Genomic DNA, 26,718 nt, shown 5'->3' on the forward strand with positions numbered 1-26,718 from the left:
AGGATCTGAGACAGAAGCTCCACACTAAAGAGAAAGAAATGGACAACCTCCTGCAGAGAAACAGCTACCTTGCCCGGGAGGTCCACTACTTAAACGATGTGGTCCAGCACCTGAATCACAAGGTGGCTGAGGTGGAAGCTGACCAGCAGGAAGCACGAGAGAGAATCAGGTCCCTCCTGAGCCGCAGAGCTCCTGCGGTTCCTCCTGTCAAAACTGTTCACAAACCCTCAGTGGACCCAGAGCGACTGCGCCAGGTGAGTCGCCTCACCAGGGAGCTGAACGTCTCCAACAAACAGCTCAGATCCACCGTGGGTCAAGCCATGACGGACATGAAGAACCAGCTGGAGCAGCTGGGTCAGTCTCTGGGGAAGCTGGCCCAGTTGGAGCAGGACGCAGCCGGGGAGGTGGAAGAGCTGCGGTCGCTCTACAGGAAGGAGGCAGTGGAGAGGAAGAGTCTGTACAACAAGCTTTTGGAGCTGCAGGGAAACATCCGGGTCTTTTGCCGCTGCAGGAGATCCACCTCCTCCAACTCCTGTCTGGAGAAAACTGATGACCAGGAGGTGGTGGTGGCCCAGAGAGGAAGCAAGAAGAAGTTCCAGTTTGATAAAGTTTTCCCTCCCAGTAGCACACAGGTACATATTATTACATACAATAAAAGAGATGTTTCTTCTTGGTAAACATTGCGACCATTTGTTTGACCCTGACACTTACATCAGCCAATGCATGTTTCTCAGGACGAGGTGTTTGCAGAAACCCTGCCTGTCATCACTTCCTGTGTGGATGGTTACAACGTTTGCATCCTAGCGTACGGACAGACTGGCTCTGGGAAGACCTTCACCATGATGGGGAGTAAAGAAGATCCAGGAGTCAACATCAGGTATCAGATTTTTTTTCGCCTCCCATTCATTGATTTAAAAAAAAGGAAAATGAAATCTTACAGAGTTGAAACGGTGCAAGTGTAATTAAAATGTTCCTCCTTGGCCCCAGGCTACTTGGGTCTTATAGACCGGATTGATTTGGGAATCTACTGAAGCTAATTGTGAGTGATTGTGTGAGGAGTCATGTGACAACTGCTGAATGAATATTTAATGAGACAATGAAACACTACAGCCACCCAGTAACACGACCTGGGAGTGTGTGAGTTCATGTCTGAACCTTCTCATCTTCAGGTCCATACGAGAGCTTCTCCGCATGTGCAGCGAGAGAGAGAAGGTGTCCTACACTCTGAAGGTGCAAACATCATCTGCAGCTCACACAGTCACTGCAGCGTTTTTCCTTATCTATTCTATCAATGGAATGTTTTGGGATCACCTTTGTTTATGTTTGAAAAATGAAACCAAATAACTGTTTGTTGGGTGGTCGTGGAATGCTGATCAAATCAAATCCAATTTTTAAGGGCATTTAAGTTAAATCTCTCGAGAAATTCAATTTTTTGTGAGGTCTGATCATTTACTAAAATGTTGTAACATTTATTTTCAACAAATTCCATGTCTTATTTTTCAACCTACCTTCTTATTATGCATTTGCATTTGTAAAAAACAATACATCCACTTTCAAAATTATTGAAACTTAATTCACTCTTACATCCTTTTATTTTGAATCATCACTTTTGAATGTGTCTGTGGTGTGTCTTCATTATTTTGTAACATGAAAAATAACATTTTTTTTTCTAATTTCTTAAAGTTTAGGATTAAAAAAGTAATTTTTTTTGTTTCAGATTTCCATGCTGGAGATTTACAATGACACGTTGAATGACCTTCTGGCCAAAAGCTCTGGTGCTGCACTTGACATCAGAGTCCAGGGGAAGTCAGTGTCAGTGCCAGGGTTGACCCAAGTCAAGGTCCAGACGGAGGCTGACATCCTCAGTGTCATGGAGACGGGTGAGAAGAACCGTAAGATCGCCTCCACTAAGATGAACATCCACAGGTGAGTCAGTAGTTCAGCGATAAGAACTATCCTGACAACTCACAGCTATGAGGGCCATTGTCTTTTTATTATCCCACAGTTCTCGATCTCACCTGGTGGTGGCGCTGGAGGTCGAGGGATCTGATGAAGTGTCTGGACTGATGTCTCGTGGGACTTTGACCTTGTGCGACCTTGCTGGATCTGAGCGGATCTCAAAGACAGAAGCAGAAGGTCAGAGGCTTGTGGAGGCGGCGGCCATCAACAAGTCTCTGACAGCGCTGGGACAGGTATGGTGTCACCATGGTAACCACATCATCTGCAGACAAGGCCTTTGTATTTAATTCAATTTCCGTCCAGGGAAAGGTCATTGGGTTTGAAATAAAGTTACAAAAATGATAATCTAATAATTACAAGCATTATGACCGCTGACATCATCGTGGTCCGTGGGTGGGACTTAGATCAGAGCACGGTCAGCATTTCTATATCAGAACATGCTCAAAAGAATCCATGGTGATCCAGGACAACAGGTCTGAACCACAGAGTACCGATAGGTGAGACCGCCGGGGACAGATGACCAGCATTGACCAGTCTTTCCAGGTAGAAGAAGAGAGGATCTGGAGCACTGACTTGTTCCTCACAGCTGAGCCATGATGGAAATACACAAGTCGAGAACTTCAGTTTTGGCAATGTTTTTACCTGCACTGAAGTAAAAGTGTGTATATTTTGGGGGGGAAAGATGAACAGTGGCTGAAAAATCTGAGATGTTTAATTGTGGTGCTGTGTGGTGGGTCCCTGTGGTGTCCCCTCAGGTGTTCAGCGCCCTGAAGTGTAACGCCCTACACGTCCCCTTCAGGAACTCAAAGCTGACCCACTTGCTGCAGCCGAGTCTGAGTGGAGACGCTAAGGTAACCAGACAAACGCTGCTCAAAACAAACAGATCAAACTACCTTCTTATTTTGACCGTCTGTGCATCAGCTCAGATTTTTTTCTCCTTTTTCAAACAAAGGTTTTTTTTTAATTGCTAAGACCTCAGCGTTTTCCTGAGCCAGGTGGAATGTATGAGAGGGATAAAGAATGCAGTAGCATACAGCTGAAAGGAATAGGAAAGCATTTGTATTCTGAAAACAAAGGGGTTTGATCTACTTCAGTGAGCGATGCAGGATTAGCTTCTTTCTTTTGTTCTCGCCTGCAGTGTTGCGTGTTTGTGAACGTGAGTCCTGACACAAAGGATGCCATGGAAACCATCAGCACGCTGCAGTTTGGATCTTCAATACGACAAGTTTCTCTGGGAAAAGCGACACAGAACATTGTTCCGACAAAGAACAAAAGCAGCAAGAAGTCAGACGAAAAGACAAATGATGGAAAATGACCATCCGGTGGAGGATTCTCACCTGCATTGACTGGGCAACTGTTTTATGTTGATATAAGCTCCATGAATTCAGAGAGTAATATTGTTGCCTTCTGTCAGCATTTAAACATAAAAAGGAGCCTTTCGTTATTTCACCTTGTCCATGCACTTGAAGTTGCTACTGGGCGATATGTAACTCTATAGCTATGTAGAATATAACAACTTTCATGGTAGTCTGAGAAAATACGAATATGAAGTATGAAGAAGAATGTTCCAAAAAATAGATTAGAAAAGTAAAACTACCAGGACCAGAATGAAGTTATAATAATGTTATATCAGCTGAATTATTTCTTTTAAACAAGGTTAAAAAAGTTTTATGTATTGAAAAGATAACACAATATATACCTATAATGATAATGGAAAATTAATTCTGAAAAATACCTAACAGTGTTGGAGAAATATGGAGTTAAAAGAAAGGTTTCACTGCTGTGATTTTTAGGAAAGTGCATGCTGAAAATGTTGGTTGTTTAGAGGGATACACAAAAAAGCAAGGCAGGCTTGTGGATTTCAAATCAACAGAATTCACCACCTAGAGTTCAAACAAACGTTTTAGAAAGTCCATTCAAGGAGATATAACAGTTGTTCGCTTTAACAAATGTCATGGAAACTCTGCTTTTGACAGATTTATTGGGATGGGAAGAAGAGAATTGTGGGAAAACCAAAATATTACTGTGTCCTTGGATGCCACATGGTTCAAACATATCTCAGGTTTCGGTTGCCCAAAATGGACCTCAGAACTCATGCGAAGAGCTCAGCTCTTGCAGAGAATTTGCTCATTAGATCTAATGGGTTCGATTCTTCAGCAGCTGATTCAGGACGCTGGTTTGTCGTAGCAGCTGAAGCTCTCTGTCATCTTCGGCAAATACAGGGACGTTGTCATGGTGATGCCTCTCATCGCTTTGCTCACCGTCACTGTCAGACAGTGTACACAAGAGGGCATCGTTCTCATAGGTAGGGAAGTAGTATCTGTGGAGAGAGGTAGTGCAAGGCTTAACACATAATGTAACATAAAAGAAGAACATAAAAATAAACTGCATGAGATATAAAACAGTATTTCATTTTCAGGTTTGCTAGATAGGTTTGAGCCTTCATTTATTTGGATTGGTTGAACAATCCCAGAGATTATTTCATTTAAAAACCCTTCTTGAGGAGAATCTTTCCCTTTATTCAAGGTCTACACTTAGTAATGCCCTTCATATCACAAGTTAGAGCCAGAGCAGCGTAAGAGAAAAGAACAGAGGAATTTTTAGATCATTGAATGATTTCAATACGAGACTCTATAATTAACCTTGCCAGTGTAGCTTTTGTCGGTAACTATGGCAACCTTCCGTTCTGAGAAGCTGAGCCTCTGAGAGTCTAACAACCCAGATCATTAACCACCACACACTTACTGTGGTTGGTCCCAGGTCAACATGTCCGGCAGCTTCATCACATGTCCTCGTAGCTCAAGGTGTTGCAGGACCTCCTGGCGACTTTCAAATTTCTCCTCGCAGCCATAGCAACGACTCTGGTGAATTTGCCGGCGAATAAAGTTGACTAGTTTGACCTGCTGGTAAAATCCAAGACCTGTTGAGAAGGATTAAGAAAAACTGCATTGAATCACTCACAGTAATTTAATCAAAATACACAACAATATAAAACCTATATCAAATTATACATGGGTGAGGTATAATCATTTAAAAATAGAATTCCAAGTGGCATTCTAGTGCCAACGTAACAGCTCAATAAGCATTCACAAGTCTTTGTTCTAATTTTGTCCGACTCCACTTATGCTCACCAAGATCTGTTCTTAGTTTATGAAGATCAAATCCATGAGCTCCCTGAAAAAAAACGGGAGGCAAATGAAACATTCAGCATTGTTCTCATACATCAGAAAACAAATATATCTACGACGGAACCCTGCCGTGGCAGTACCTTCATATGAATGTAGATCTGATCCATTGTGTCCGACTGATGGTCGCAGAAGAGACACACAGCGAGAACCGGGTGAGCCTGCCAGTCGGACCAATCACTACAGACAGCATGATGTAGGAGATTATTAGAAAATGATAAATACATAAATACAATTTATCACTATACACATGGCAACTTACTCATCGTCATCCTCAACAAGCTCTCGGTCGTCTTCGCTCTGAACTTCCTCCCATGTTTTTCCCAGCTCCTGAAGACAAAAAGAAAAGCAAAATATTGTTTCTTTCTTTTTACTGTCTGCTTTGAAATTCCATTCACACATGCGCACACACACACACCTATCATCATAATCATCATCGATACTTAAAAAGTACTTTGTAAATAGAATAAACAAGGTCTCAAAAACAGCCTTTATAGTGGTTGAGGTGCGTTCAAATCATGGGGTCAACAACTGCCACTGAATACTCAAATAAATCTATATAGTAAAAGCATAATCTGAAAGCAAAAAAGAGGCAACGTGATCAGGTATGATGGTTCTTACCAGGTAATTAATGACGTAGAAACGGTCATACTGACGATTGCTAGCGTTGATTCGTCTGTGCGTTTTCTTCCTCATGTGATCCTTTAATGTGGTTTTATCTCTGAAGGTTTTTTCACAGTACAAACACTGCAGGCTGCAAACAAACAAAGACAAGACTATGAAACTGCAATGAAAAACAAGAGCAGAAGTTTGTTGTTAGCTTTGGCTTGTTGTGTCTGCTGCCTTTTAGACATGTAAAAAGGATTCACTTAAAAAAAAAAAAAGTTTAAATTGCTATATTGAATTCTAACTAGTGTTGTGGGGCAAGAGACAACCAGTGTCCCAGATCAACAGATGTTCAATGATAAGTTGACTGTGTTTTATAAAAGCAAGTGCAAGATCATACTCATCCAGTTTTTTCTGCAGCGTGTTTAGAAACTCATCGCAGTATACAATGTTGTCAGGCAGGCCGATGCTGAAAGAGTGTTCTCTGGCCATGTGGTTAAGGAGGGACGATCTGAGAAAAAACACTTAGATGTAAAAGGCAGCCAAACATCAACCTGAAAAGAGTGATCTTTGAAGTCAATGTCACCTGTTTCCTGTGAACTCCTCACTGCAGAACAAACATGGCCGGCTGAAGGTGTTGTCATCCCTCTCCTTCTGCTGCTGCTCCAGCACCTCCTCCTTTGAAGGAGTTAATCATACTGTCATCTCGAGAGCATCATTCACTCAGGTTTTGGTACTAAGAGCATGTCCAGAACTGACCAGCCGTTTTTGCTGCAGATTTTCTCGAAGAATACGATCTTCTGGAAGGATGTCACACAACAGGAAATAGTTTTCTTGTTTATCTAGAGGAAGAAAATGTAAACCAGCGTTGATAATTGATGACAACAATGTATGCATGTATTCTGAATTGTTCAAATGTCTTTTACACAATATGTTCACATGGCTATGTTTTTTTTTTTACCTCATGATAAGTACTGTATAGCGTAATCTTGATTTAGCCAGTGTCCAAAATAAGAATAACACTTGCTCTGACCTGCTGGGCCTGTGGAGTTTGTCTTGATGACACTACAGAAGTCAGTGACCGGTTGCTCCAGTAATCTTCCTTTCCAGTACAGTAAGTATCTGTGAACGCGATGTAAACATTATCTGAGGATATTTGAAACCATAAACAGGTCCACAGTGCAAAGGAAAGAAATCCTACTTTGGTAGATTTGCGATGAGTTTAACATCCGCAATGACCAATTTGTGTTCTTGTAAAAGATGCTTGAGAAGTTCATCCTTCATGTCCAGGCGGGTAGACTCGGTGCAGAAGAGGCACACCAACAGCTCAGAGCTAGGACTCGGCAGACTGGCAACACTGGCTGAGTCTGGAGACCCTTCAGGGAAACACAGCGGCTCCAAGATCGAGTCTTCATCTGAAAAAAGAAATAGATATAGTTACTTGTAGAGATGGTCAACTAGACAAAAATGCATTACTGGATTTTTACTTCACCAAGGATTATTATAATTATTATAAATAATAATACATATACTAAATTATAACAAAAATAATAATAAGGTCCTTTTTTGGGTGACACAAAAAGATAAATTCAGAACTTATTATATTTCTATATTTCCTGTCAGATGTTCACAGTAAGTGAACCACCTCTATCAATCATGATCGTCCTCCCAAGTCATACCTGTCCGCTTCATGCCCTCATTTATCACATCGATGAACTTCAGTGTTTGTTTCCTCTCCTGCATTTGCCCGTTACTTCCATTTCTAACGCAACAGTTTGAGAATGTGAAAAATAGACCAGGCATTACATTAAATTCGGAAATAGGACACGGTAGCTACCTTGCTCGGTTTGCAATGATTTAACAACAGCATTCAGTGTTAATATTAGAATTTCTTGCTTGTATGTGTGTTTTTTTCCAACCAGACAAGGCGTTGTGCATATATGAATTGAGTGATCTGCATGTCAACATATCTGACAAACCGACATGCATCGGTTCTGCAAGTCACGACACAAAAAGCGAACTTTCTGTCAAAGCATAATTACATCGAACCAACAAACCACTTCTCTTGACAGAAAATAAGTCAAGTTTAACACACTACCTTTCTTTCGCTCACATGCAGCCATGTTTAATGTCATGTGACGAAAACAGCAACCGATACACCAATCACAGGCCGCAGTGAAATGGTGCGTTTAAGGTTTGATTTTTAGTTTACTCTTTATTTCTAAAATAGCAAATCGGGAAAACGTATTTATATATGAGAGAGAACAATTGGGAAATAAGCCATATCACAATTCTCTTGACTTCCTCTTTTTTTAATATTATTTAACTATAATTAAATGTTTGTGTGAAAAAGCAGTAAATGGCGTTTATGGACAAAAGGGTTGTTTTCCCTCTAATTTTCATCTTTCAAATACATTTCACCGCGGGTTCATAAAATAATTTGAAATGCAAATCATCGATATGTAGTTCTAACAAACTGACGTAGTAATATGGAAAGGTTTAATTGACATGAATAATGAACGTGCAGTGCAACTAACCTAAATTGTTGTGTTACTTTTTGACTCTTAAATAGCAAATGAGCATCCAGACAAATCCATTTATCCAGTCACACGATAGGCAGACGTTAGGACCCGGGGGAGTCATGAGAAAGGAAGTCGGAACACGCCTGTGGTAGGTTTGGCATTTCCTGGATGCTGCTACACTTCTGTTTTTATATATCAACGGTCTTTTCTCGTGCGTTTTGGGGCTTTTGAATAACCGTTTGTGTTTGAATGACACCTAGTGACCGTCTGTTCTTTTCGCAAGGCTAAACGGGTGTCTGTGTCTGCACCTTACTTAGTTGTAACAAGGGCATTCGGTTTGGTGCTAAAGCTATCTATTAGCATGGGGGCGGGACATAAGTGATTGGCAGACGAGACAGTTAAAATATAAAGGGAGCGTGCACTCAATTCGCCTGCTATGTTTTAATGACTTGTTTTCAAGCTATTGTACATACCTCATGCAAGTACAATAAACATTACACTCACAAACGCACCCGTGCACAAGTTCTTTGCATCATTGTGTCCTTCACCTACTGGGCTCTCTGGCATTTGACCCATAAAAATATGTCTCCATCGTAAAATATTCTCCTGTTTATGAGAAGAAACCTGGCAACAGTACGTTTTTGAGGATTGCTGCATTATTTGTCTTTTCCTCGGTTAAGTTAAGATAAAAAAATAGTGCATCCTTCACATCCTTTCTCAAGAATGTTGACAACCATTTGCTGTAGTTGGCATGTGACTGAAGGAAAGGTCATTCAATAGAGGATCTGGCTTGACCGCAATTTCTGCAGTTTAGTTACGATGAAAAAAAAAAAAAAGTCCCCAAACATCTCTAAGGTCAGCAGACGTCCAGACAGGTGCGTGCTGTGAGCCTGAGGCGGCAATGCATCAGGGCCACCACCTCCACTGATGGCTGTTCCGTCATTTCACGGCTGCCTGGGCTTCTTACAGCAGAGCATTAAAAAGATTTAGTCTGCTCTCTTGCAAAAACAGACTCAGCAAGTTCCAGTACTCCGACGCTGCCGTGTACACTGACAACAAGGTTTACATGAGTTAAGAAAACTTACCAGAGGATGACGCTGTGAAATTAAGTGACTCCATGGAGAGTTTGAGAGACACATATTTAATTTCATGGCTATTGGAGACATCCCATTATGTTAAAAATCATGTCTCATTTATTATTAGATCTGACAAATGCTCAGTGTAAGGGAAGTATTGTTTTCCGTTGTGATTAATTAATTTATAATGTGGCTGTATTGCATTATGTTTTCTGTTTACCGCCATATCTCAATGGGGGAGCTGTACATTGCTTGTAAATATGAAACGTGATTTTTTTTTTTTTTCCTCTTGTCTTTGAAACCCAGGTGATGGCGCAGCAGGCGGGACGGCGCTACATAAGGGCTTTTATTAGTGGCTTCTTTGTCGCCGTCCCCGTCACAGTCACCGCTCTGGATCGACTGGCCTATGTCGCCAGGGTTGAAGGGGCATCGATGCAGGTGAGACAAAGTCATCCTCACTTTCAAAGCAGATATGAGCAAGTGGTCTTTGTATCACATATTTGTGGTAACCAACATTTTGTGTGATGAAATGATAAATAATTTATTTTATATTGTATTTATATTGAGTGAATTAACACATCACTTATGTGTTATTTATTTATTTTTTTTGTTATGTATCATCTGAAGATATCCAGCCTTTTTAAAATTTGATTTTAATTTGGATTTAACTTTAGAAATAACAGACTAAGTACAAAAGTAGAAGTAAGTATTTTGATTAAAATATCCTGCTGTTGATCTGCTTTAAGAAATACTTCGCCTTTGTTTCTATGTATGATTTAGATTAGCTAGTGATGTTGTGCTGCCTTTACCTCTTCTTCCAAACTACAAAACTCATAATCCATCATCTGAAAAACATAAAAAAAAACAATAATAATAATAATGACGGAACAGAACGCAGCCAACAAAGAAGCAAAAGAGAAACAATGAATCAGATGGGAACGTATTGACTTTGTATTGACAATAAAAACGCTACTTTTTAATCCTGAAACATAAGTCTATATCTAAGCAGTGCTCCTCCATCTCTTCTTAAGTCTGGCCAAAATGCGCGACTTTAGTTCTTCAACAGACTTTACTTCAGAGGTTTCTTTCTGTTAAAGACACATGCCCACCTCCATGATGCATTACGTGTTATCCGCTTCTTGCTCGATGTTTCCACTGTTTTAATTAGTTTTTCATCTTCATAACCAGACAATTTTTCTGACTCCGTTTCGGAGCCATGGCGGTGCTCCACGCTCATTTACACATAGCGGAAACCCTGCAGTTTAACCTGGTACTTGAGCGGCAGGTATGTCTCTGTGACACTTGTTTCATTACTAATAAAAACTATCTATCTATCCATTGCTGATATAGAATACAAAAAAAAAAAAATAAAAAAAATAAAATATATATATATATATAGTATTCTTTCATCATTTCCACTTCTTTCCAGTTCCCTCCAGAGTAAAGCATCTAATAATACGACTCACAGTGTCTTTGTGTCGCAGCTCTTTTGATAAGAGTCCCGTCTCCAAAACTCAAAAGTAGATCAAAGGTGAAAGTCTCCTACTTTCCCCAGTAAACAAGGGAACTCTTCAAAAAAAAAGCCAAGAGGTGACATGAATTAAGTCCGTGGGGTTTTGACCGAGTTAGTTCCCCCGTCTGGCATCTCGTTATCATCCTCCTCCGTTGCATTATTTATAAAACAGCCCGCTCTAATTTTAATGAGCAAATATCACAAAGTGTCTGTTTTATATTTATGATGTGTCGGCTCGTTGGATCAAATGGGACAAAATCATTAAACCAAACAACTGTTGTTTTTGTGGCGACTCCACCGTCCTGTGTTTACTCGGGGGACACGAGTTCGTTTATGGGAGAAAGTCATCACTTCACATTTATTTTGATGAACTCATCTGGTGTGACTGGCCAGACGTTTTGCAACTCGGTGAGCTGCAGGGAGGAGGTGCACTCACTGCTGCGGCTCCACATTTTCTCTTAGAACTCAATGTTCCTTACATTTGTTCAGGTTTGATGTGGTTCCTGCGCTCAATCTTTTAGCCCCTGAGTGGGCTGTCTTTGCTCAGGTGTTAGAAGGACTTGTGACAGATGCTGATGGACTTCACATTTATCTTTTATTTTGTAATGTCAAGCAGGAGATGTCCTCATGAGCCTTAAATTAATGACAAATATATTACTGAAGCCATAGATAGAGACGAGCAGAGGTTTAAGTTGGCTGGCTGGAGGCTTGTAAAAGGCAATAGTGCTTTGCTCTGGGGCACATAAGCAGGTTCCAGTATGTGAACTGGCCTATCTCTACTTAATAATTCTCAATTATGATCAATGTGGGACTTCATCCTGCCAACCCCAGGTTCCCGGGCCAAATCCTCTCACACTATGCCAGTGCTTCCCCTTATTAATCATAAAAAAAGCCAAGCAAATTTATTGTGACATCTCACTTTATATATAGATGTATTTTACTTTTTTTTCAGCCCTTCCTGAATCCAGATGGTGCGTCAGAGTGTGATGTGGTTCTCCTAAACCGCTGGAGTGTCAGGAACTATGAGATCCAAAGGGGTGACATCGTCTCCATCGTGTAAGTCTGAGTTACTTCATATTCACTGTGTCAACTGGGATCATGATTTACAATACAGGTGGGCAATTGTGTATTTATCCTGTTACTGTATTGAAAGACATTTTATCTTAAGACATTTTAACTTAAATTTTGTTGCTAATAATATTTAAAATAATAATAATAAAATTATATTTGTCATCTAATTATCATTTCATTTTATACACCTTTAACTTGGCGATTCTTCTGGCGATCATAAATATGGGTGAAAATCTTGGAGACAGAAGTGTGGATTAAACTTTGTGATTATAAATATACTATATATTACAAGATATGCTTTGTAGGGACAAGAATCACTTTTGAACTGGACATTAACCATTATTAGAATGTAATTCTCTATAAGTCTTCAATGTCACTAGTAGTGCCTATAAAGAACATACATAAATTGCTGTTGAAAAAATACAATCACATGAACTCAATTCAAGTAGTTATGGATGATTGTCCTGTGGGAGTTTTTCTCTGACCTTATGAGGGCCACACAAAGACAGACTAAGGTCTAACCCCGGCCGCGCCACACGTGATTCACACTACCACTATACTCACACAAGAAAAAAGGCTTCCAGAAGTTGTTTATTGGTATAGACTCAAAAAAGCTGCACAATAACCATGAGAAGGAGGCAGGTTCTTGAACTCAAACTTAACCTTGTTGTTAGAGTTCACTGAGGTGAGGAATCAGAAGGTGGATTTCATCTACATGCAAAGCTTTATTATTATCTTCTTGAGTAAGACCTTGAGCATTTAAATGCCCTTAGTGACAGCAAGAATTATAGTTTGATTAAGAAAGTGAACTGTCTTCCTACCTTTTTATTTATCATGGGTCAATGTGAGTTCAAGAGCGAGGCAAAAACCATACTAAATCCTTCCTCAGATGAGGCATGTCCGTCTATTTCATGCTACATTTATAATTCAGCAGATCAGGAGACAAGTGTTGTCCATCCATCCATTTGCTTCTGCCTGTTCCCTTTTGGGGTTACAGGTGGCTGGACCCTGTCCCAGCTACTTGGGGCCAAAGTATTTACAAATAAAATGATAGCTGATAACTCTACAGCTGTGCTCCTGGCAACAGCATACATCCCAAGTGCGTTTCATTGTGGATTACCTGTTGGTAAAACAACTTTCATTTTGTTCAATTTTGTACATGCATTTTCCATGTGTTATTTGAGGCATCAATCACACTGTGGTCACAAATATTTTGCAAGAGGTCATCACTAAAGATCTCATCAGGATCAAATTAAGCAAAAATAAATATCCTGTTAACCATGATTTTTAACCACAATTTGACCTGGGTGAAGCCACAGCTTGTCTTCCTTTTAATAATTCCCCAGTTTGGTTCAACAATTTATGAATGCTGTGTCACTTGTGTGTTTTGAGTAGCTGCTCGCAGTTGAGATTCCATGCATTACCAAGGTTGTGTTTTGGGGTCTAAATTGCACTTAAATATATTTTCATCTTTGTTGACGTATACATTGCGTAAACCATAAGCAACATTCCATCATGGATTATTGAAGATTCTTCTCCTTTTAACAGTGATAAATGTTGCTCCGACAGACTGTCCATCTTGTAACATTCTCTTATCTGTGACATCTGTCATTCCAAAGTCCTGCAGCAAAAGTCACATCATAGATAGAAAGGGTAAGGCTGTTTACCAACCCAGTTAGTGATTTGGATTTGGTTTGTTTATTGTAGCACTGTAACTGTTCAGTCCTCATCTTGACGGCTTCAGTAGTATGAGGGTAATATTTGTTTGGTGACTGCTGAATGGTTGTTGAGCCTGTTTCCCATCTCTCAGTACTGTCTCTCAACCTGCCATCTCTTCTGGGTTTTTGATGATCTAAACTGTTCCATCTTGAAACTAAACTCTAAGCTCTTAAATGTACATCTTCCTTTAATTCCAGGAACGTATTGGCCACTTGATTTTTTTTCTCTCTTGATGTACTTTAGTGGATAGCCATGATTAAAAGCAGCTCATGGTGTGACTGGACAGGACAGTGACTGGAAGTGGCCTCCCACCCCATGCAGCCGGCTTTCAGATCCATCATACTGAGTTCACCACAAACTCTCCTTTGCGTCCCACTTTATTTTTGAGTTGTTGTTCTCGACAAAGAGCAGGCTCTTATTTTTTTATATTACTTTCTTCTGGCGCTAAATACATCATCACGTTCCAAGCGCTTGCCATCACTTCCAATCCATTTCACACTTTCAAAGTGGAAAACAAGTGTTAGTCCTTTCTGCAATATACAGTAAAGTTGTTATATCAATTGAGCATACTTTAATCAATACCAATAAAGTTGTGTATTTATTTAACTCCCATTATAAAGCATGTTTGATCATCAGAATGTTGCTTGTTCAGTCACCATGAAATATGTAGCCTTCTCCAGATGAAGTTGTTTTGTCATGTAGTTGGTGCCAACGTGTGTGTGTGTGTGTGTGTGTGTGTGTGTGTGTGTGTGTGTGTGTGTGTGTGTGCGTGTGTGCGTGTGTGCGTGCGTGCGTGCGTGCGTGCGTGCGTGCGTGCGTGCGTGCGTGCGTGTGCGTGTGTGCGCGCGCGCGCGTGTGTGTATATATACATATATATGTTGATACACTCTTTTTGATATTAAGATTGAGTTATCATTTTTGTCTTGCTGAATTCATCAAAATCCTCAAGTCCCAGCCTTCACAAACTTTTATTTTCAGTGTGCACAAAAGCCAATCACTGACCTTACAAACTTTGATGTGTCTGTTGCCAGTGTAGACAGAAGCAGGTTACACGTTCTTGTTCTTCACAGGAGAGCTCAGCACACGTGTGATTTCCAGATCTTAGCTGCTGATGGTGTTGTTGTCAGAGACTTGAGGAAATTAGCTCTCTGTAAGTCTATGGTACCAAGCTGTCGGCCTGTTCCCATTTGATTCCATCTGAGCTGTTAGTCACGAAGCCTGTGGAGACAGCAGGACAAACACACTTCAGGATGAGTCCTCAGTGGCCTCTTGGATCCTCCATGTTGCTGTATCTGTGTGTGACGTTTTCCTTAGCTTCAGAGGAAATGTTGATCTTGCACTCAGTCCAGATGTTTAGATTTAAATCAGGCTCCACAAATAGATCAACTCTTGCAAGTCTTACTTTGAATCTGTTCCCAAAAAGGAGACATTGATTGCTTTTTTGGGGGTTTGTTTGCAGGTAAGGAGGCATTATCACCAGATGCCACCAGAATGGATCTGAGTGGGTTGGAAATAGTGGAATCTCTTGTCCAAACTGGAAATGAGATCCTTCCCCAAAAGGGGATATTATGAATAGTATATTATAGTATATTATGAAGGGAGATACTGTGACCTAAATTGATCAGAGAATCTGTGTTGTGCTTTTTGAAGCTCAGAGATTTGTGAGATTTGGAATAGAGCCACTGTTCCACCATAAAGAATTGAGCTAAGATTGTTGAATACGGATGTCTCTTGGGTCATTTTTCTTCAGTGGGTTTCATTGTCTTGAAGAGGTTGAATTATTAATTGTCATCCTAAATCAAATCGCCGCATGTGCATAAAACTGCAGCGGTTTAAAAGCTTTCTGCTGAAGCATCACCACGGCTTGGAGACTTGGCGTGGGGGAGCGTGCATGACAAACTGACTTCACCTGTGGTGTGTTGAATGTTTAAATATCTTATTAGTCCTTGGGTGCAAGGGAAACGGTTTCACATTCAATTTGAAACAGGACTTGGTGAACTCTCTCTCGTGAGATGACATGATATGAACAAGGTCAAAATTGTGTCATACGTCAAGAGCTTGGCAGCAGGAGCGAAGCAGTGGAGCAAGCTGCTGATTTTGGTTGAAATCTGTAATGCAGAACTAGCAATCATCCTCCTACATTTTACAAGATAACATCTTAATGTGATTCTGTGATTTGATCAGCTCGTGCTAATTGGAACTCATAAATACTAAAGGGAGCACAAAGATTTGCATCAGGCACGTGAGACGGCTCTGAACGCATTCCTGAAAAAAAAAAATGTAATTTTCCGAGGGATGAAACATGTTTTGCGCTTTGTAAAATGACATCACCCGAGGGGATGTTGTTAGTCAGTAGGGTTCAGGCAGTCATCGGGGGCCGCTGGGAGTGTTGGTGAAGTTTCCTGGCCAATGAATATTCATGGGTCCTTCAGATGCGATGTTGATTTCTGTTGTGACTTTCCGTCGCTGGTTGCTTTGAGTTGAGGATTTCAGTGACAAGCTCACAGCGATGTGGGACTTGTGGACAGATGCTGATAATGTGCTCAGTGAGCAGCATGACAAACATTCCTGCAGTTGTGAGTTTGATTCCCTGTGGAGAATCCGGCGGCTCCTGGCTCATGTCAACCTGCTGGCAGGTTTTTAAAGCCGCAGTGTCCTGCAGTGCTGCAAAGCTTGAACTCGATTCGCTATTTCTGTCTTAAAATTGAATGTAACTGACACACTGATAACCAAGTTTTGATTCCATGTCTACTTATCATCTTTCATGCCATAACCTCGTTGCCTGATGACTAATTAATAAGTTAAATTTAACTCTCAGAAACAGTGCAATACAATGCACTCTGTCCTGCATGCTGACACACAAACACACCACAATTGATCATGTTTCAGACTCAAACACTCTTTTCATATTGTCAGTTGTTGACTGAATGGGATCAAACAGAGCCTCATGAGGGTTTATTTTTGTTTTGGAACTACGAAACGGTCTTTGAAAAATTTCTGTTATTTCAACGGATCACAGGACGCTCATCTCTTTTCTCCAGAGAGAAGAGCTGAACTACTAAATCTGGCATCTTTTTTTTGCCTTCTTCACTTGATATGTACAGAATAGTTGAAACGTACAGAGAGGAGGAACAAGCCTATTGAAGAACAAACAGTGATGATAAAGAGCATTTCATGTGTAGAAACAACAAGGAGAGTCTCAACTGTCCTTTGAAGGTGACAGTGCATGTAATAGTAAAGAGGAGACGTGCTATAATTCTAATTATATTCTCTGACTGTTGTGAGGGATCCATCAATCCAAAAGGGACAAGAGGCAGAGAAACAGCCTGGACATGGGAAAACTTGGAAAATACATATGATCAAATCATGTTAGCCAGGACATTATCATATTTTTTTAAATTAATTGTATTTATTTATTATCATTGTTACGTGTAATTATGCCATTGCTATGTAATAATACATTTTCGTTATTTGGTTATTTGATGGTAAATCATATTATTTTATGTGTTATTTTCAGTCTAACTATCGTGCTTTCAGTTCAGGCTGCTGCCCCACTAGTGGCAATACTCCATCTGAGTTTACCCTATCACACACCATTAGGCTTGACTCCAGTGAAATGACTCGACTCTCCCAGATGCCTTGGTACCTTAGAACTGTGCAGTAACAGGGCCTTCTCTCTCCCAATCACCAGCCTCCTGAAGGAGCACACATGCACTAAACCAGGGATTGAAATGACCCTTACTGAATCCAAGGGTCCCTTGATCAGGCGTGCTGCTCGAACCTTACCCACAAGAAGAAAGTGGTGACCAGGTGCAGCGGTGGAAAAGACCACACTAAGACACCAAGACGCAGTGGGCCAGGTCCACATTGCTAAGGGAGGATTGGGTTTGGAAACAACACACATGGCAGAAGGCCACCCCAGCTTAGCGTCGGCACCTGGCGATAGAGGAGACATGCCACCAGGTGGAAGCACACAGGTGTGCCACAGCTGGTGCCAAGCGAGGCTGAAGAAGGAGAGGAGGAAATTCACCTGGAGTGTGCTGTGACTCTTGGCGTCCCATATGTTGAGTTTTACAATCCGAGCCACATAGAATTTACATCTGGCTGGGAAAGGATCCAGCCCGTACCCCCCATGCCGCTCCACCTGCCCTCAAACACATCTGGCTGAGTGGCTGACCAGCCTGACCCAAGGCAGATTCACCTGGCGCTACAATGCATTACGGCGATGTCTGGCAGGGGCACTGTGGGATCAGCAAGTAAACCTCAACACCTTGCTGTTTGATGCCAAAAATGCCGGTTGGCAGCCATCAGTCCTGGCCCTGGAAGGGGAGAAGTTGACAAGACATTTGTATGTGATTTTGCAGTTTTTTAGTTAACCCCAAAAGGGCAGCAGAAATGCTTTCAATTGGGCCACGTGTGCCCCGTGCATCTGGTCTGCACTGGTCTGTTTAACTTGCTGTCTGAGCTCAGTAGCAGCTTGCATTAGATAAGCCTGTCACATGCTTGTTATGATGTAACTTGAACACCTGGAGGACTGCTGCAGTGGACTTTCTGTTGGGAAGGTTTCCTATTCACATCTAGGAAACCAAACCAAAGTGACTCCTGAGAAGAAGGCCTTTCATAACATGTGATTTGGTACTCTGGTTGCATGTATTGGGCTATTTATGTTTATAAATTCTGTACATTTTAAGATGCAAAACAGAGGGGTGACAAATCCAGGCTTTTGTGAGAGAGGCCGGCTTTTCTAGCTTTGGTGCTTGACTGCAGAATGCCATTAAAGTGGTCTGCAACAGTCAATATTTTTTCTCATAATTCTTACCATCCATCACATCACAAACTGAACCAATAATTTGTGCCTCACATCAATGCTAACGTCCAAGTCTTCATCCTATTTCTGATGAGGAAATTGGCTACAAGGTGTGGACAAATCTGCAGACGCTAATTTAGGTTTAAGTTTATCTGCTGTTTTTTTATTAGTTTTATTAGTGGACAGACTTTTGGTTTCCAAATCACAATGAAATACAGTTGTAAGTAAACATTTAGCCTGTTATTTTTATGAAAACATTCTTCAGTTTGAGGGAAGGCAGAGTAGATGGATTTCAACTCCGAGAGAACTTTTTAATGGACAAGATGGTTTTGAAAAGTGGGACATCATTCCAGTAGATTAAAATGAAAACAATCATCTTTTCCCAAGTTCCTGTTTAGAGTTGACAAGGTAGCACAGCATAAATAAAATTCTGCATCTCACTGCGGGGATGTCGTGCTCATCAGTCGTCTGCTGGTATAATCTCCTGTCAGGTGTCAACGGTTGCAAGGAAATTAACGTCTTCATTGAATTTCTGTCCGCACAGATTTGTCCACCCAAGCAGGAAATGAAGCGTCAAATCTCTCAAATTTGTCTATTTCTCATAGTCCGCATGTTGCCTTCTGATTTGTACTCTGATCTACCATTCAATTCTGGAAAGATATGGTTAGTACTAGCTTTCTATTTTTACTATTCATATATTTTTTTTGTTTAAAATGATTATGATGAGCACAATTGTAGGTTTTTAATATTTAAATGAATGACTGGGTGCAGACTCATCAATTGAAGTAAGTGAAGCATATTGGTGTAGTAAATAAACCATCATTCATTCAGCCGTGACAATATGTTATTGAGTTCCCCCTAGTTATTATATGAGCACCTGTTGACACACAGGACAAGGCATCTATCGCTCTCGTTCATACTCTGTCTTACTGGCCTTAGCAGGTTGTTGGTGTTGACTGGTTCCGTCAATAGCGCCAACATCTAGTTGCCTCGGCAACCAAAATAAAAATTTGCCAAGAGCCCTGCTTGTTTGTGGGAGTGTTATGATTGACAGAACTGGTACGGAGAACACGGTGGGAAGAACGCTGATGACATGACAAAGCTCAGATCTGCTTCAAGTAGATCATCGTTGTTTACACGCTCGCGCTGCGTGAGACTGAGGAGAATATTTGATGCCAGAATTGTTCAAACAAAATCAGAATCTTATTCCATTCAGGCACGGCATTAAAGTTTCTGGGTGGAAATATCAACGTTACCTTCTCTGTTGGATCAGTGGGGAAAGCCCCCATCTGCTGCAAAACTCGCAGCATATGCTGCCATTATGTTCATGTTTTTTGCATCTTTTTTAGGCTATTCTGAGGCAATTTCCTGAAATATGCCGCACTGCTACTTTGATTGAGACGCTTTTATTTAAAACTGGACATCATTTCATTCTGTTAAACTCAACTTATTTTTACACTAATTATTAAATATAGAATTCCCTAGCTAAATGAAATCCTACTGTCCAAAGCATCCTGTCGTTCTATGTGTGAGTAGAATCCACGTCGCCAAAAGGTTCACTAGCAAACCACTGAGTTGATTTGATCCTGACAGTTCCGTCTTGTGATCAAGTGAAGCTTTCCTGTCAGTAATTACCATCATCATAAAACCACAGCATGGATCTCTCACTGGTTCACATCTCACTGCAGTCTTTGTTGGTGCCTTCATTAGCTCTTGAATTTTTTTCCCCTGTTTCCCAAAAATATCGTTCTCTCTTTTGTTCTAATTTGTCACCAAGACAGAGACAAGCTTGACGTGTTTGAGCCTGTCACCAAAGATTTTCATTCAGTTGAAACGCTTGCTGGATCACAAGAGGAACTTGGTGTTTGCAAGATTTGAAAAACTGCCACTGCTCCCTGAGCGTTATTACAAGTAACTGGAAACCTGAAAGGGTTGAAAGAACTTGGAAGCCCATTGCTGCAATATCTTTAGAACATCCTGATCTCACACAAGATACGTCCTTAAATCTGCGTTTCAAATTAAAATGCAAAACACTCGGAAGCTCTTATCATCTGATAATGTATATCATCTGCCCTCTCGCTTGAAAGCCAAACCTGAGTTTTTCACTAGCTTAAGGGAGACAAAAGGTATTTTCAGCATTAACCTCACTCAGAAAGCTTCACCTCAAGTCGATTCTCTGCGCCGCTCAGCCACAGAAACTCAATTTGTCTTCAGATCAATTGTTTGATCTTAATCATCACATTGCTAATGGGAGGATTTAGTCATTAGACATTCCCTACTTTTTGTCTTTCTGGTGGCTGCAGATAATTGTCTGGAATGAATTTTGCATGAGTGACGGAAGCAGCTCTTATCCTTCGCCTTAGCTCTTTCAACACGCAGGAAATGAATCCTGGGTTTACCAGGGGTCACTGAATTAATGTGGGCACTGCTGTGCATCCTGGGGTGGACCAGAGGTGCCGAAGGTTAATCAAGTCAATATAGTGACCCAGTTTTGATATCAGAATTTTGTTCCTATAGTTTAATAAGCTCTGTAGCATAGTGACAGCTTAGCGGTATCAAAATGTACCTTATTCATCGGAGAATTATTTCATTGTTGCTTGGTGAGATAACCTCCCACCTGAGACTTCAATCATAAAGCAGTGTTTAAAGTCCTTGTTATATGAGCAGATCGAAACATTCAGATAGAAATGCTGTGTGCCGTCTATGGATGACACATCTACATTAAAGGGATGCTTGCCAGCATCTGTTGTCAATCTCCTTTGGTTGCTCATTTATTCAAAAGTTTTAGGTGCACAGTAGAAGTCAGGAAAGAAAATTCAGGCCATTTGCCATTTGCTTCCCCCTCTTTTCACCTGTTGTCCTTCCCTCGCTGAACTCCGTGGAGGAGTTTAGGTGAGAGCAACTTTAACACATTAACTGTGAAGACAGGATGTTCGCCTAATATTTGCGAGTAGAATCTTCCATTTGCAAAGTTTGTGTAGCTGTTGGCTATCTTTTAATTTGACCCTTATCAGCCAGGGGAATTTGTATCGTCATCTGCCTTATCCTCACCTCCGAGGCAAACTGCGACTGGACATTTTAAATGTTGTTTGTCCTGGAGGTTTAAGTATGGGAAGGGCTCATGTTTTGATTACACACGAGGGCAGAAGGAGATGGAATTTGCCTTTTCATTTGCCTCCTCAGTAAAAGGCAGGAGCTTCTTGTGTTTTTAAGAAGATTTGATGTGAAGTATTGACTATGGTGATGAATTTAAATTGATTTAAAAACATCAGAGACGCACTCTCATGGAGGTCTCGACCTCATATGCTAGCTCTATATTGTAGCTGTATAACTTGACCTGACACATTAACAAAAGCTCCATGAATCCAATCTGGATGTCAGCTGAAACTCCCACTCAGGTTTTTTGACAACCTGTGAGCGCTGCATCAGAATTTCGCTAATCTTTTCCCTCACCGGCTGATGCAGAACAGTCTTTCACCGAAAGCGACTGAATAGACTTTCCAAGATGATGGACAGCTTGGTTTTTGTGCTTTTAATTTTATCATACCAGTTCACTACATCTCTGAGGCTGTGGCATTGTTAGAGGAGCATAACTGACACTTGGAGGTTTGATGAATCCTTCATCCAGAGGTTTAGTGCTGTTTTGGTTGCCCTTAAATGATTAAATCGAGTGGAAGGTAGTTGGGTAGGCGTACAGATGCAACTGGCTGCAGGGGAATGTTTTCAAGTTACGGGATTACAATTGCACAGTAGGCATACCATATGGTTACTTGCATAAGACTGCTCTTTGAATTTTGCAGCCTTAATAAGTGTTTGTTTGGTAACAAAAAAAAATGGTCTTCAGTGGTCCCTAGCTAGCGAAAGCAGTCTAGATAAGACTGAGTTGTGCATTAGATGCTGATAGATATGGCCCACCAATGCATGGTTGAAGCAAGGTCAAGAATATATTGTGTAGTCCAGGGGTGGCCACCCAGTCAGAGGCTGAGTGCCGCATTATTTTACTGTGTTGCTGAAAAGAGCCACATCCTACAAATATATAAGGCTGCGAGGCTCACCTGAACAGCTGGTCATGTGACTTAGCGGCAGGATAGAGGTTAAAGCACATGACCGTGTGTCACAAGGTTGCTGGTTCACATCCGGCGTATTTCTCTTGCTCATGTATATTGAAAATTCATACATTTTTTTGTGATCCTCCTCGAAATATCAAGCGACATAGATAGTGTGCGCCATTTATTTTACTTTTTATGTGGCTCAGGCCACCAATAACGTGGCCCCGGTCTGTGTATGTGAGCGACGCTGCAGACTGGAGCTTAATTCACGCCACTGAATTAAACAGACTTCAGGATTATCAACAATGAATAGTAGGTGAAACACATGCCATACGCTTAGTTTAGGGAATGGCAAAGTGAAACGTGGAACTAAGTCATATAGATCATGTAGATCATGGATCTAATGATGGTCCATGTCTTAGGACCGTGACTCACATCGGCATTGAAAATGCAGTTTATCATTTATGGCGAGGTTTATAGTATATAGTTATAGTTAAATGCAAATCAAAGTCTTTGAACAATATTTTGACATTTCGCCAGAATAGCTCTTACTTTGCGTCTTATTTCCTGTATAAAAGATCATCTCAATAGCCACTTGACCAAGTCTATACAATGTACAATATACAATGTAGAATGCTTAGAAGATGGTGCTGTATCCTTTTTATTGGACTGTATTGACATACAACATATGAGTAAAGCTGCATTTTACATGTTTTACATCACGTTCCAGACTGAAGGCCCAGGCACAAAAGAGCTACTGTAAACATACATACATATATACATATATATATATATATATATATCCAGGTAAAATCAAGATCAAAACAAAACTGAAAGTGCACCAGTAACAAGCTCTCCTACCAAGTATGTCAATATCATGTGATTCTTTTATTTAGTACGGATGTACGATAACATCACGAAACAAAACCATACACGAGGAGCGTGTATGTTGTTTGGGATGTTTTGCGTGTAAACCGCAATGCGGATCGTGCTAACAGTAGCTATAGGCTAGCATGGCTGATGCCTGCAACTTTTTTTATGGAGTGTCTTCCTTTGGTTACTGCAACTGGATGAACTCAGCTGTGACATTATTCCCTGCTCTGACTTCTGAGGTAATTGGAACGGAGAAAAAGGTTTGATGCTACGGCGTAAGTGCTCGATGCTTCATGGCTCCTGCACCGACGGAGATTGCTGAGGATAACGCTAAATCTGTCAAAACTGTTTTTCAAAAACCGCAGGACTGCTTGAACCACTGAAGAAATAAATAAAAGACATCAGTTCTGACCAATGGACTTGCTTATACATTCCTATTATATATTTCATAGTTCATGGGTTAAAGCGCAGAGTCTAACAGCAGAAATTGGACCCAAACCATTTCACCAATCCAGACGCGATCGTTTCTTTCGCAGAACTCACAACCCTATTTCTTGTCACCTGTAACTGCCATCGGCACAAGACAGTTTGTGTAACACCGATGTAATTAAATTTGAGGCTGTTTCCGGGAATCAATGGCAAACACCTCCATAAAGCAGACACACCGAAGCCTCGTCTCTGTGAGTGTGACTCAGGGATCGATGCTGGGGAGGGTGAATCGATGGTGGCGGTTGGGTGGCAAGGGTAAGTGGGGGAGAGAATGGTGGCATTGCTCCAGGCAGCCTGACCTTTTTTTTTTTTTTCCTCATGCAAGCTGCCATTACCATGGTGCCAATTAGCTGGGACGGTGTTTCTGTAAACCCTGCTCTGTCCATATTATCTCCTGTTCCAGCTACTCCCAGGAGGTGATGCCTGCATTCAACAGAAGCACAGGAGCAAACAAGAGCATACAGTGGATTGATTTTTTTTTTTATTATAAAATTGTGTTTATAAATTTCATTAAAAAAACAATAACTAGTATTTGTGAGTTAAAGCCCGGTGTTTTAGTATTTCTGATCTGCTCATTTTTTAATTTGTCGTCCAAGTCCTGGAGAGAAAACCAATGCATCTATAAACATGCTACCCATTTACACCTGCTCGATGTTTACAACACTATTATCCTTGCCCAGGAAATTTGGACTTGGAACCTGGAATTCAGTTAAAGAGTAAAAAGAATAATGTTCATTCATTTCCATTCATTTAGTTTGGAAAATCAGCCTACACAATATGGTACATTCTACAGCAGGGTGCCCAGACTTTTTTAGCTTGCAAGCTACTTAGATATGATTAACCCACAATAATCAACCTACCATAAAAATACAAAACATATTTATTTATAAATATTTTGAGTATATTATATATATTTGAGTATACCATCTATTCAGAGCAGGTTCAGAAATAGAGGCTACAATTCGGTGACTGAGACACAATATGCAAAACATCCTCAAACAGCAAAAAAATACTGAAAATACCAAACAAATGAAATATGATTCAACCTAAGCCATTTTTGTCCAATGATAAAACAAAGCAATACAACTTTACAGTGCTTCACATAACTCAAAACACTCTACAAGCCATATTTGTATAACGGCCAATTTTGTGTACCAAAAATGCACAAGAATATCTAACATTCTGAACAAGTGTTGGAAGCAGGGTTCAGCAGCGAGACACATGATGAGGTGAGGTTCTGATCGCAGAATCATACTGCCAATATAATTGGACTCGTCACAACAGGCCAATGAAATTACTGGCAATTTATTGACATTAAAGTACTTTACAATCCCACTGCTGATCCAGGAACCCTGTGCGGCAGGTTGACAGGAAGAAGAACACCTCAGATTTCATTGACGTGACGTGTCGAGGCCCAGAGCATAATGGGAACAGGTTCAGGTTCATTGCAAGTCACGGTAACTGAGTATACTGAGTTGAGAGTGATGGCATCTCAGATGCCAGGCTGTGTCTGTGATTTGACCAACGGCTCATCTGGACTGAAGGCTATGTGTTCCTCGCATGAATCCCAATATATTAACCACATGTTCAAGCACGTAACTTTTTTTTTACACCACGAGGTCTACTAACATTGTCTTTGCAATTGACTAGTTGTTCTTCTGTACATAATTCTAGTGGTTCATAGTTCTACGTCATCCGGCACATTCTCACTCTCATGGCGTGATACTGTATATTGACTGTGGAAGAGTTGACTTTTGCGTCCAGTACTGACAACAATGAATTCACGTTGCATTTGACTCATTGCAATATGTTAAAAGATGGACGCTGGGATTATGTTAGCCAATTTTCATTTAAAGTCTGTCAATCGACACGTCACTGTGACTTTCAGTGCCGTCACTCGATGACTTTGCTTTTTATTGACAGGGTTTATTTAAAGCTGCTCTAAATGCTTTATTTGATGTTTTTGCCACTCTTTCAATGTAAAAAAAAAAAAGCTATTTTAACATGGCTGCCATTTTCTAAACTTGGTTAGTGAACACATTAAACAAACAAAGCTGTGTATGCAGGAGTGATGTGATTCCTGAAAAAAAAAAAACATTTAATAGGCGAGGTTATGAGGCTTCATTGATATATTAAAGACAACCTTGCAAGGATCGTAGTCAGCTCTTGTCAGATGTCGTTTGTCAATGTCACGGTTTGATATTTCCTTAAACAAAGTATTCAGGTTTCTGTCATCATTGGATTAGCTCCGTGCAGAAGAAGCATTTTAAAAATGTATTTTTTTACTAAGTGAATGCGTCTGTTTATGCCTTTAAATAAGGGTACTTCAGTGAAAATGTAGAACCTTCGTCATTTTTTATTATAATACAGAGAAAGCATTTGTATCAGTGGGTGTGAGGTGGGGGATGTTCATGTAGGAACTGTTTCAAAAGCAGGTTTTAGATCTGATGCATCAAAGGCTTCTTTGTGATGGAGCAGTTGAAACAGGCGATGTCTCGGGTGAGAGGGGTTCCAGGGAGTGATACCTGTAGGCCTGGAAAAACATCTGTGGCTGACAGATCATAGAGTTATGGGGATGGGGCAACAATTCAGGCCGAATAGATTATCCCTCTGTTTGTTCCAGTTTTTAAAGGGGACATATCCTGCATCTTCGACTGACTTATGAAATGCTGAAGTCTCCCTCCCAATAATGCAGTAATTCCTAACCGTGTCTTGGAAATAGAGCAACTGACAAACAATGTAAAATAGTACTGCATGTTTTGTTGGCAGGACTTTCTATTGACATATTAGTCTCAGCAGAATTGTGTGGTTTGGGGAAGCCAGATTCAAACTCTTGCATTTTTGATGGC

The 26,718-nt window shown here is 40.7% G+C and overlaps 2 protein-coding genes across 4 annotated transcripts in view; one reads left to right on the forward strand and one right to left on the reverse strand.

Annotated features, from left to right (window-relative positions):
• Positions 1–3,780: 3,780 nt before the first annotated feature.
• znf277 (zinc finger protein 277) lies at positions 3,781–7,906 on the reverse strand. 2 transcript variants are annotated; one of them, XM_053885915.1, is made up of 12 exons: positions 7,849–7,900; positions 6,952–7,165; positions 6,784–6,872; positions 6,510–6,592; positions 6,337–6,428; positions 6,151–6,261; positions 5,766–5,898; positions 5,407–5,474; positions 5,228–5,324; positions 5,091–5,133; positions 4,705–4,879; positions 3,781–4,279 (listed from the first exon to the last, which is right to left on the reverse strand). In XM_053885915.1, exons 1-12 carry the CDS (start codon positions 7,883–7,885, stop codon positions 4,096–4,098), a joined length of 1,326 nt encoding a protein of 441 aa, XP_053741890.1. In that variant the 5' UTR covers positions 7,886–7,900; the 3' UTR covers positions 3,781–4,095. The 2 variants fall into 2 exon arrangements, with proteins under 2 accessions (XP_053741890.1, XP_053741891.1); XM_053885916.1 differs by lacking the exon at positions 6,784–6,872 and having other exon boundaries at positions 3,782–4,279; positions 7,849–7,906.
• A 492-nt stretch (positions 7,907–8,398) lies between these two features.
• The window catches only part of immp2l (inner mitochondrial membrane peptidase subunit 2), a 50,211-nt gene continuing 31,891 nt past the window's right edge, over positions 8,399–26,718 (forward strand). For both annotated transcript variants that reach the window (XM_053884843.1, XM_053884844.1), the window contains exons 1-3: positions 8,399–8,420; positions 9,655–9,786; positions 11,814–11,917. In XM_053884843.1, the coding sequence (XP_053740818.1) occupies positions 9,658–9,786; positions 11,814–11,917 (233 nt within the window). In that variant the 5' untranslated portion in view covers positions 8,399–8,420; positions 9,655–9,657. The remainder of the gene's footprint in view (positions 8,421–9,654; positions 9,787–11,813; positions 11,918–26,718) is intronic.

The sequence above is a fragment of the Synchiropus splendidus genome, chromosome 14 (assembly GCF_027744825.2).
Source record: "Synchiropus splendidus isolate RoL2022-P1 chromosome 14, RoL_Sspl_1.0, whole genome shotgun sequence".
NCBI classification, from domain to species: domain Eukaryota; kingdom Metazoa; phylum Chordata; class Actinopteri; order Syngnathiformes; family Callionymidae; genus Synchiropus; species Synchiropus splendidus.